The 12,390-nt window shown below is 39.5% G+C and overlaps 1 protein-coding gene across 3 annotated transcripts; it reads left to right on the top strand.

The window, feature by feature from the left end:
- The first annotated feature begins 283 nt into the window (after positions 1 to 283).
- On the top strand, positions 284 to 10,560 carry nufip2 (nuclear FMR1 interacting protein 2). 3 transcript variants are annotated; one of them, XM_056396681.1, is made up of 6 exons: positions 284 to 877; positions 2,618 to 2,683; positions 3,756 to 3,922; positions 4,081 to 4,312; positions 5,117 to 5,149; positions 5,700 to 10,560. In XM_056396681.1, the coding sequence occupies exons 1-6, from the start codon at positions 730 to 732 to the stop codon at positions 5,750 to 5,752; spliced, it is 699 nt and encodes a 232-aa protein (XP_056252656.1). In that variant the 5' UTR covers positions 284 to 729; the 3' UTR covers positions 5,753 to 10,560. The 3 variants fall into 3 exon arrangements, 2 of the variants coding, with proteins under 2 accessions (XP_056252656.1, XP_056252654.1); XR_008829671.1 differs by lacking the exon at positions 5,700 to 10,560 and having other exon boundaries at positions 293 to 877; positions 2,618 to 3,922; positions 4,077 to 4,312; XM_056396679.1 differs by having other exon boundaries at positions 298 to 877; positions 2,618 to 4,312.
- The last annotated feature ends 1,830 nt before the right edge of the window (positions 10,561 to 12,390 follow it).

Here is a 12,390-nt window from a genome sequence, read left to right as displayed (position 1 = left end):
CAATTCTATATGAGCAAGAAAGATGCATAGCATATAAAATATATCACACAACACTGATATATAATTATGCAGTGTGCAAAAGTGTTTCACATATTGTGTTGTGCATATTGCACATTGCTTATCTATGTGTGCACCCTTACTGATTATAGTCTTTTATTTTTGCTCATTTTGGCACAAATGCAAACAAACAAACAACAGGAACATGGCTCTATTTTTTATATTTTCTCATTCGAGACATGGTTATACACTAACAAGTTAATTGGGAATGTTTGAGGACAGAGGTAGTGAATTTGCATTAAGTTGGTTTTCCATTTTGGGAGTGGGGTTGGTCTCCCCGGGACCCTTCACCAAAGTGTGTCCACCGGCTGGAGACGTGGCAGAGCCTCCGGTCATATGATTTTAGATCATACACGAACCCCACCCCGTTACTGCCCACCCTGAACACATTTTTTAATATCGCTTGTCCGTTATTTAAGGTGAAATCTCAGTTTAAACATCTGCTGAGAAGTGGAAAGTCCTGGATAATGTTCCCTGCACGTCTCAACACAAAGACTGGAACTGAATTTAGTGGCGGTGACCACCCAAAACAGTGCCATTTTTAGACGTTTACTGCTGACGTTTACACAGGCTTCAAATAGCTTCCGTTTTACACTGGTAGTGATTGGACCGCTCTCTACTTACCCACTGAGCTAACACACTGGCTGAGCAAGTCCGACATTCTACACTTCAATGGAGGAACAGCCCAAAGATCGGGCACAAGACAGACAGTACCACCACCACGGAGAGGACAGAAACTCTATTCAACATACAACTTGTCTAAAACATGATCAGAGCCACTTCCAGCGCCAGCATCAGGAAACGCAGACGAAGAAAACAGGTTGGGCCATCCGGAAAAGTTAGCTAACGCTAGCTAGCCTTAGTCAGCTAATGTCAACGAGCCGACTAGCATTTGCTAACTAATGTGAACAGCATCGTGATTGAGGGCTTAGCCTGTTCGCTAGCTGTTACTGCATACTATAAGCTGTTGGCCGCAATATTTTAAGAGACATTACAACTGGCGAGCAGCTGGCTGGTTACACCGACAGTTGGCTACTGTGGGACAGCAAACTAACCGTCAAGTTAGCTAGTTGGCTAGCTGACGTTGCGTGACAGTTGTCGCTGGTGGTGGTTTGACATATCGGGGATTGACCTTGTGCGCCGGTTTCACCACCCATTTCTCTTCTGCTAACGTAACTAAATCTTTTCAGAGAATCACGCTGGGTCACCGTGTATTGTAAACGCGTCACCTGTTATATGTGCACGGTGTATCGTCTCCAACAATAGTCGAAGCTTTCTCTTATTCATTTCAGCATGCCTGTGTCCAGTTTAGGAAAACGAGCCGGCTCCACTGGAATGTTCTGAGCTGCCGTTTCCTGTCGGCCATGTTAGAATATCACTGCTAGCTAATGCTATCATCTGTTACTGGCTAGTAAGGAATCTCCGTCAAACCACTGCGCGTTGCCGTACTGGCATGTAGTGGTCGTTTTTAAACGTACTTTGGTTGCGGGGGTTGGGTGGCTATCTTATGTCATAACCACGTATTGGTGCCAGGGCGTGTTAATACCGAGCGAGCCGCTGGTTAGTTGACATTAGCTAACGCTAGCCATCTCTGACAGGCCTGTTGCATGTTGACCAGTTAACGTGAAGCCACGCAGCAGCTTCATTATGACCACTTGATAAAGCCCTGGTTTGCTGCTCTGAACACATACTGTAACAATCGACCTTGTTTTGCTCGCAGCTGTCACGTCTGTGAAACCAGTTCTGTAAACTAAAGTGAACCGAGCTGTGTGCAGAGTGTGCTGTGGCCCACAGACATGAGGGGCAGTAACACTGAATGGGAAAATCCCACGTTGACACAGCAGTTCTCATGTCTCACTGCATAGACCTCTTTATAGTTCACTGCCAGTCAAAATGTATTTATAAATGCAGCTTAGCCCTCTTTTTTACACCTGGCATCAACTGGTCTTTGATGTCATATCAGGTATTCTCCAGAAAGCTAATCAACGAACAGCCCAGTATGCAGTTATAAGAAATACATCACATCTCCATGACACCTTAAATACAGTGAGCACCAGCTCATCGTTGGATGAGTTAGGGGGTTTATTTTCAGGCAACACCACAACCATTAACTGACAATGGCCCAGGTATTTTATTCTCTTGTCTGATCGTCTGTCCTTGTCTCACCTGTTGGACAACAATATCAATTTACAATTGAAAGCTCTTATAACAACATTAACTACTGTGATTGTTTTCAGAATAAAGTTACTGTGAACAGCAAGTGAATTGTTATCAAACTTATACTGCATCTTTCTGGTTTGCATAGGAAACACCAGTTCCAGCTCCGGTCCTGTGTTACTCATTACTGCATTATAAATACTTTATCAAACATTGAGTAGAGTACCCAAAAGTTACTTATTGCAAATTCTCTAAATATATATTTTATTTTCCATAAGTGGGAAAGGGAAAATTAATTGAAGCAGTCTTTTGTAAAATGTCCAGCAGTTCTACAAGGACGTTTCACAGATTGGCTGAGATGTTCCATCATTTCAGCATAAACTGATTTTGTTTCCCCTTTCAGGCAATAAAAAAGTAAACATCAGTGACGAGGAGGGGGAGAAGAATACACACCTGTCTGATACTGCTGGTATGTCACATCCCCTTAACAGCAATGGTAACAGACACACAAGTAATACAAATGTGAAGCAGAAGTCAACACAAAAGCTGTACACAACTGTTCCAAGAGTGAGCAGCAAAGGACTGGACCATAAGAAGAATATGGACCTTAAGAATGACAAGGAAAAGGCCCTGGATTTGAATCATCATGAGGGCCAACCTTTGGATAAGAAAGACTCTGTGTTGCTTCAAAATGGCGTCGTAAACTGTGGCTTAATTACAAATGGCTATTCTAGCAAGGACAATGATGGAAGCGGTTCTGAAGGTGGATATACTACTCCAAAGAAACGCAAGGCCAGATGTAACAACGCCAAGAACACTGATAATGTGATGAGAGACAAGGAGAAAGACATGCAGCAGGGCAACACTACACAGGAGGCTGGGGCTTTTAATCTTGAGACGACTGACAAGGGGGTGACTTCCAGACTCGATGGCTTTAGAGCCACCCATAAAGTAGAAGCTCAGTCAGCAGCTAGACGGGCTGTTGCGTCAGAGGCTACAATGGGTGAATCTCAGAGGAAAAGCTCTGATGGCAAAACAGTTGGCATCTTCGGTAAAAAGACTGAGGAAAGGCACAAAGCCAAGCTTTCCTCACCTTCAAAAGAGGACTCCTGGACTTTATTCAAGCCCCCTCCAGTATTTCCTGTGGACAATAGCAGTGCTAAAATTGTTCCCAAGATCAGTTATGCAAGTAAAGTAAAAGAGAACCTCAACAAAGTAGCTCAAGGTGGAGGAGAGGCACTGCCTCCTCCTGTTAGACTGTCACAGGTCCCTATGTCTGCTATGAAAACTATCACCTCAGCTAGCTTTACTAATGGTCCTGTTTCTGGAAATGGAAACGGCTGCCCGTCAGTGGGTACCTTCTTTGCTCATGCTGCTAGTAGTATTCCACCAGCCCCATCTATCCCAAGTGGCGAGAATGTAGCATCTCCTTTGGAAAGTAACTGTAGCTCTACAACCAGTCCTGTAGACGGAGAAGCATATGAGCATAGAAAGTGTACTCTTTTAATTTACCCTTTAAATATGCAACCTGTGCTCCCCAGTGCTCGTCACCTCGACCCACCGGCTGCTCAGACAAATCAGAAAGCCTTGGGAGACATCTTCCATAATCAGTGGGGGCTTTCCTTCATCAATGAGCCCAACTTGGGGCCAGAAGGAGGAAGTGGACAGGTACCTGCAGAGGACAAAACTACTGTGGTCACACCTCAAAGTGAGTGTCAGGCTGTTGCAGCCAAGGCTGCGCAGCCCTGCTTTGACATTAGCCCGTCATTCTTAGAGCCTGGCACTTTGGCTCAAGACCCTGAGAAAAGGACTTGTGCCCCCTGCAATGTGTCTAATACTTGTTCTCCTGCTTGTGTGATGAGTGAGGAGGAGAACAAGCTGCAGCCATGTGGCCAGGAAAAGACAAAAGTTGAGGCCAAGGGTGCAGGTTCTGCTACGCCGGCCCCCAGTAAAGACAACGGTGCTAAGCCTGCGCAGGGCCAGCTAACCACTTTGCTGTTTGGCTCATCTAAAGAACAGGCCCACTCTAAAGACATTGGCAGAAGGTGTAGCTGGGGCTCCTTTGATGTTAAAGCTGCTGTCACTTATCACACTAAAGGTAACTTTAACTTTGTTTATCAAATTAATTTGTCTAAACATTGAAGTTTTAATCTTTAAGTTTTCATTCCTTAAGTGACACCTGAGGTTGTTTAGTCAGAAATACAACAGAAGAACAACTGGTCTGTTTACAGTGCAAAAATCAAACTTAAAAAAAACATTTTATTAAAGAAGTCAGTCAGTCATTACGACTTCATGCTGAGCAATGCATTGTCACATGACCGAAGTTGGAGGTGTGTAAAATAATTCAGTATTTATTCATTTTTGTTTGGCAATAAGTCAATCAACATGACACAGGAAAAATTCACATTGGCCAGGAACACCCTCACCACCCCCACCAGAACATGACCCACGAACAATCATGTATTAGTGCAAACCTCAGTGACAAATTTATTATTATGTTGTTATTATTGTTGCTATATATCTTGTCTTTAGTCAGTGCTTCACAATAACAGCCACCCCGTGTGTCAGCAGTGTTCAATGTGAAGCGTTTGGTTTGCATTAGCACTAGCCATCAACAGCTCTGATTTGACAGAGTGAAAGTATTTTACCATTAATATAAATACATTAAAAATCAGCAGTTTTGGTTTTTTTTAAATGAAAATCTTAAGGATTATAACTTTAACCAGTCATGACTCAGGAGATTTGATATACCCAATGAAAGAAAGAATGAAGAAAGAATAAATTATGTTTATATATATATATTTTTTTTTTGAGTGATCAGTATTGGATTTTCTGAAAATAATTGTTCATGATCAATTAATGCAGGTCATTAATGCATAATCATTTTGTTTTTCTTCAACAGAAATGGAATCCATATTCAACATACAAAAACAAGGTAAATTGAGCCTGTTACTTTTTCCTAACATCCATTTTAGAAGTGTTTAGACAGTTCAGTTTTGTCAACAAGAATTGGATCTATGTAAGAACATATTATAAAAGTTTTGAATATATCACGTCAGTTCATAAATACTGGAAACCTGCTCAGAAACAACCTGAAGCTTCTTTACCAAACATCTTGCTGTAACTCTGAGGACAGATATGAGCACTGCGTTAAAGCCTCTGACGTGTCTCTAGAGAACAGACAGCTGTTCAGTAAGTCCTTCAAAGACAGAACAACAGACTCAAGGTAGTCACCGACAGACACTGCAGTGAAGTTACTGAGTGTGACGTACAGCTGGTGGATCCAACACAAGCTACAATTAAATATTCCATGAATACAAGGGCTGAGTTTTTTTTTTTTTTTTTTTTTGTGTTCGACACCAGTGTTGTTGCTGTTATTTAACAAAAGAAGGTTTGCCTAAATAATATATTGTAATATTGCGATTGAGTCAATAAATTACCTCATCGTCAGTAACTGAACCTCCTGTCTCTCTCCTCCGCTGTAGATCCAAAAAGAGTAGTGGTTTATGATGAAGCCAAGGACGGACCTGATCAGTGAGGTAGATGGTCTACAGTACTTACCTTCTTCTCTTCTGGGTGCTGCAGTTATCTACCTTGGAAATCATAAATCCTGTTGGATAGATAAAGTGACAACTGTGAAAACATTGATAGTTTAGCATGACAGATTTTCCTTGGAGTCTCGGGTGGAGTAACAGACTTCTTTGGGGGCATCAGACAAACACACTCACTCTGGAGGGACATTAAAGGAGCTGATCGGTGCCTCTCCAACATGATGAATGGACACTTGCAACTTTAAGCTGTTTGTCTCATGATGTTCGGGAGTTCAACAAAGGAAGGTGTCTATGACTGCGCCTCCCTCAGCCTTTATCCCGTTGAACTGCGGCAGCCGTCAGTCTGACTATGGGATGCCTCAGTCATTGTCGTTCTTCACGCATTCAAATGAGTTCATTGTAGATATGTTAGACGTTATACATACACATCTATGTGCAAGCTTGAATTCATGGTGAATGAGAGGAGAACACACTGCAGAGAATGCCTCGAAGAAGGATCTTTGGAGTTAAACTGTAAGTGAAAGTGAAGTGGAAGCTCACAGGTGAGGCCCCATCCAGGAAGGGAGAACCTTGTCTTAAATCAGAGCCCAGAAATGAAATACTTTTTCTTTCATACCGTTTGGTCTGACCTAACATGAGTGTTATCTGCACTGCAGTATGACCCCAGAGCACAGGTACACAAGTGCCCAGTTTGAGGGAAAGTGTTGCCCCTTCATTTTATTGTTTATTGCAGGTTTTGCTAAAGATTTTAAAATCAGGTCTCCGTTAAAAAAACCTTTGAATCTCTAAGCTTTTCATACATTTCATGTAGATTGTTATCAGGTCAGTGCATACTGTTCTTAAATTCAGATTCATGACTTTTGACCTTAAGAAGAAACTGAGGGACAAACTAAAGTAAGAGACATTTCTTCCAATGAGGTCTCCTGTGTTTTGTGCTGTTTGTTCAGCAGCAAGGCTCAGGACGTCCATACAGATTATTTTGCCTGCATTTCTGTCTCGTTCTACTCCTCTTGTCAAAGGAACATGTTGCATTTAATGACTAGGGATTCTTTATTTTCCCTGACTCAGCATTTTGTCTTTACTTTTCGGTCTTATGGCATTGTATTTCCTGCATGTTTACTGGTGGAAATGAATGAGTCAGAGGTCACTGTTCATCGCCACACAAAGATTACAGTAACACAACAACAATACTAATCTAGGTTCCCCAGACTAGCCACTTTGTCAAACTATGTTGAAATGTGAAGATGAGTTGTACTCTTACGTTTTACTGTGGATAACCTTTGCAAACCAGTGTGCAATAACACCATGTGATCCATGCAACGAGAGAAATGGGTTATATGGAGCTACAAAATCATCACCCAAGGTTCTGGTGTGGCCTGCAGTTCATTTGTTTGTTCAAAATGTTTAAGGTGCATTTTCACTTTATTGCACAAGTGATTTATTTTATTTTATTTTATTTTATTTTTGTTTTTTTCATGTTGAAAGATCTAATTAAGTCCGTGGAGCCCAAAATTGCTAACTGCTAACTGGCCAGCTGTGACATCACTTTCATCACCATCTCCAAATCAGGATTGGTTTATTCAACATAAAGGAACTGTCCAGGTTTCTTTGCTCTAGAAGATATGATTTGGTTAATGTGTGGATTAATAGCACTTTATGTAAACTAATTGCTTTTATCTTTAATTACTAGAGAGATCTATATGTACTGACAAGAAATACTCCTTGAAAGAATGGCTTTGGGCTGTTACTTTTCAGAAAAAAGTTGATAAATACAGAATTATTAAATGTAACTCAGGTAGTGTCGATAAAGCCATGACTATGTTAAATATTGTTTTTGCCAAATGGTCCCTGTCATGTAATGTTCTCAAAATTGGAACCGTTGAATTGGAGTCCTATTACATAGAGTCTCATATGATGTTGTGACAAAACACCAAATAATTACTTTTGAGGAAAACACTCATGACATGCAAGGTGCTGTCATTGATCATGTTGGGCTCTAAAATGTTAATTTCCCCTTTTTAAAAAAAAAAAAAAAAAAAAAAAAAAAAAAAAAAAAAAAAAAGAAAAGAAATAAGCACATTGCTCCATGCGCTGTTTTCAATGTATACTAGGCTGTAATCTTTGATCTTTGGTGGTTCATTTTCTTCCCCATGTGTTCATAGTGAAGCGCCTCTTAATTTTATTATTGCTGAACATCAGTGGTGTTTTTATGGGGTGGCTACAATCTGGGAATAAGCTTTCAAGTACACTTGTTTCTACTGTGTCCTGATGAGGACCCATGAGCAGAGAGAAAGTCGTGTTTTTGTAAAAGTTGACATTTAACTTCCATGTCTAATCACCATCAGCTCTCTGGTGTTTCAAATGCTTTGTTTGGCTTCCACTGTATAGTGTATGATGGATGAGTGTATTATCAGATGCTGCCCTCTGAATAAGAACAATTGTGTCGGGATTTGGTTGAAGAGGACGCAAGGGTATTTGAGGAGATATTTCCCATTAGCATTTAGACTTTTGTGTTTTTCTGTGCTTGTTGGAAATTGACGTTTAATCTGGCATAAAGTTACAAAACCTGCAGTTTAATTTCTTCTGACTGCCCATAATCCATAGACCAAGTGATATAATCAGGTTACCATGCAGTTAATGCCAAATTTTTCAGGCTGAAAGCATTATCAGTGGACAGTGATGCATCTGTAAGCTTCTAATTGTAAAACAGGGTGATCGCGATGAATCGTCTGTGATGTTACTGTAGTCTTACAATGATTTTTACAATTTTTGAAATATTTTTGTGTTGTTTTTTGAGAGGATGGACCTGGTACAGGGAAAAAAGAGAATCTCCCATCCTCCCACCCCAAGGCTCCTCTATTTCAAGCACTTAATACAGCGAAAAGGCTACGCTGAATATGCATTTATAAAGACAGAACTATTAGCATTGTAGCCTGCAAACCAAAAACAGGTTCTTGAAGCTGAGTAGATGTTTTAATCAGTGACAGGGGGAAGGGGGTGAGTGGAGAAAGAGTAGCCTGGTCATGAGGAGTTTATACCCTCACCCCCTCAGGATGTGCAATCACCTCAAGGACGCTAAAGCAGGGCTCCAGGTTGAGTGGCGAGTTTGGCCTCGTTTTGTTTTTTTGTGTGTGTGTGTGCATAGCGAGTTCTTCCTATTATATGCAAGTTCTTCATATATTTTGAACCCCTGTCCCCCACCCTTCCCTCTCCCGTTGTATCATGTTCAGGTGCCTGTGTGAAAAAATATACTTTTACAGCAATTTTGATTGTTTAAAATCAGCTTCCAGCATATATCCGTGCCATTTTTTTTGTTCTTCTTTTTTGTAACATTTGCTGTTAAAGTTTTCTCACAGCTAATCCTACTTTGTTGTTTAAGTGACGTGGATGCAGCTGAGAGCGACGAGCGTTTTGTGTGTTTTAAAATTTTTGTGGCTTTTGTTCAGAAGTGTGACCTGAAGCCAAAATCAGTTTGACTGGGATGGATGACAGACGCTCACTGGCGTATACTCATGCCAGTCCATTGTCTAGTTCATGTCACATAATTAATTTGAATTGATTTAACAAATTAATGTTTTAACATATGTTTTAAAAACATTTTATTTTTGAATTATAACCTAATTTATCCATAGATGCACAAGTAGGATGAGTCTAAAAGGAAACAATGATACAGAATCAAGATGTCTCATTTCTGATGAGTAGTAGATGATTTAGTTATTGATTAAGGCTGATGTAAAACCCATTTTCTCCCCAACAGCACCAGTGTTAATATATTTCAAGTTACTCTTTTCCAGCAGATTTTATACAAATTACTTTAATGCATTTCTTCAGATAGTTGTGATGGAATGATGAGCATTGAAATTCACTGCGTCCCAGAATTCCTCTTAATATATTTTTATTTGTCGTAGTGTTGTTGATCATGTTTGGGGGGGGGGGGTTAATGTGCAGTTCAACAACTCTGAATCTGCTTTCGCCAAAGGTACACTACTCAGATATTCAGCTACTGAATGGCAAACGCACAGATGGGGACGTTGTTGATGATGTCATAACCAGCTTCCTGACATCATGCTGGGTTTGGAGGAGTTTTTAGTGAAGTCACTACTGTAGCAGCTGAATGTCACTTTGAGCGTGGTGTTAAGCGGTGTGAGAGGAGAAATCTAAAAAGATAAAACAAATACCGAAAGTGCTGCTTCTTCATCCAGTAATCAGTCGTCTTTAATGGGAAATGCTGGACTTGGTGTTTGTGCTCGACTTAAAAAAAAAACAAAAAACAAAAAAAAAAAAAAAAACTGTCCCTCTTTAAACTGTCATTGCCTCTTGTGGAAATGTTTTAATTTAGGGGGCTTTTTGTTGTTTTACTCAGTGACACCTGAGGTACAGTGTTTCTGGTTCCACATGGGGAGAAAACAACGTGTCTTCAGAGGGAGGTGATGATGTTGTGCCGAGTCATCTTTTTGTTTTGTTCGTCATCTCAAATGGCTGTTGTAGTTTTTTTTTGTTTTTTTTTAGTCTGCTCCTTCTTTTCTCACTTTTACACCTAGTGCCCCCCTAAAATAAGAGGCAATAGCATTTGTTTTCTCAGATGTCTTACAGGTTGACTTTTTAAGTGAGCAGTCTGATTATTTAATTTTTGTTTTGAATTTAACAGAAGTGTCACATTACAATGTTCTTTTTTTAAAGCATGATAATAACCCTCAAATTCCAAACAATGTAATAGAGTCAATAAAAAAAAAAAAAGAAAACTCCAGTGTTCACAATTTTAGTTTCCATTAAAATGTCAAATTTTCATGAAGAATTCAGTGTTGTGTGTGTTGTTTTTACTGGTTTGAACCAGTGAATTGAAAATGAGTTGCTTGTAGCACAAGTGTTGACAGTGATGCTGCTGATCCTCTTCATAGATTTCAAACTGACTTGTTTACTATGACACATCATTTTCATCACAGGGACTAGTACAGATAAGACTGAAAACTTGAAGTACTCACAGTCATGTAACCTGAGGGAGGAATGAGTTGTTACAGCTGTGATGTGAAATCACCTGGTTACAGGTGAGCTGTGTCAGAACAATAGGTGATAAAACAGGACCCACCTTAAAGCCCTAATATCAGTAGTGGAAGTCAAGTCCAGTTGAGTTTTTCCATTTAATGGTCATTTAAACATTTATTGTACTTTTCACTCCCACATTTGATAGTTTTTGTTTCTAGTTACTATACTAATTCAACAAAATTTTTCACACTATGTTACTAACACAGACATACATCAGTGAACTATATGAACTTTTGATGCTTTAATATAGCTGAAAATACTGAGGACCTTTAATACTGACTTTTACTTGTAACATAGTATTTTACATTATCACTTTTACTTAAGTAGGATCATTATTATTCCTCCACCAGTGTGTTTTAGTCACTTTAGTCTATGATTCAGTCCTAACCTCTAATTTTCTCCAAACATGTAAAATATTGCATTCTTTTTTCAATGCAAATTGATTTGTATCATCAGTGAACAGTGTTGTTCCAAGACGCCCCCTGGTGGATGAAGAGTGTAGCATACATGAACTGATGTCAGTTAAATCACAGCTCAGCTCAGAATGAATCTGGTCTCCCAACTTGTGAACTATATCTAAATATGACATAATATTGATATTTATTTTATTTTACTGTATTGTGTTAATATTCCCTTATTTTCAATATCATCAGTTTTCTAAAATAAAATTGTCATAATGTAACAATGTAAAACAGCTGATGCTAAATGTTCACTTCTATCATATGACACCCTGAAAATTATTGCATTCATCCCTTATTATAGATAAAGATATGTATTTGTGACCATTATAAATCCTGCATTGATACTGTGAGGACACTGGCTGCCAATTTACACTGCATGTGGCATATTCACCACACACACACAGACACACACACACACACACACACTTTTCCACTCTGTCCATAGAATTGAACCAGTGTTTACTGCCACCCCCTCAATTTTACCTTGATTACTGTGTACTTCATGGAGGACACATGCAGCTCGGTGGTTAGTGCACCGGAGAGAGATTGTCCACTGTGATGGAAGGTCACTAAAAGGTTTGATCTCTGCTCAGGTGTTTCTGAACAAGATGCTGAACTCTAAGCACTGCTGCAGAAAGGACAAGCACTTTGTGACAAGCAAAGGAAACAATATCTTTACAAAAAGGAAAAGATGCTGCAGAATCATCTGCCATTAAAATACATTTGTTCTGCTGCCACTGGTGCAAGATGAAGAATCTGAAAAACATGAACACAATATACAATATGTGCTGCCACACTTCATTCAGTCCATTACCTTAATCCACGATTTAATCACATTTAATGACCGATTCATTTCACTTTGAGCAAGTTTCCACTGTCAATGGAAATAACGAACATTATTAATAAAAAATACAAAAAATAATATTTACTTCACCGTAAATGAATTTCCATCTATGACGTAGATCCATGACACATTAACAGAGTGGTGGATGTCGTCACTGGTGAAAATATTCACATCATTTACTTTAGTAGAAGCAAAAATATAAATACTCTGTTAGAAGTCAATGTGCATTCACAAACTTATACCTAAGTAAAAGTTCAAGTACAGAATAGTTAAGCAA

Source organism: Seriola aureovittata, chromosome 15 (genome assembly GCF_021018895.1).
Source record: "Seriola aureovittata isolate HTS-2021-v1 ecotype China chromosome 15, ASM2101889v1, whole genome shotgun sequence".
NCBI classification, from domain to species: domain Eukaryota; kingdom Metazoa; phylum Chordata; class Actinopteri; order Carangiformes; family Carangidae; genus Seriola; species Seriola aureovittata.
Note: the sequence above shows the minus strand (reverse complement) of the source record. Positions and strands in the feature narration are given on the sequence as shown.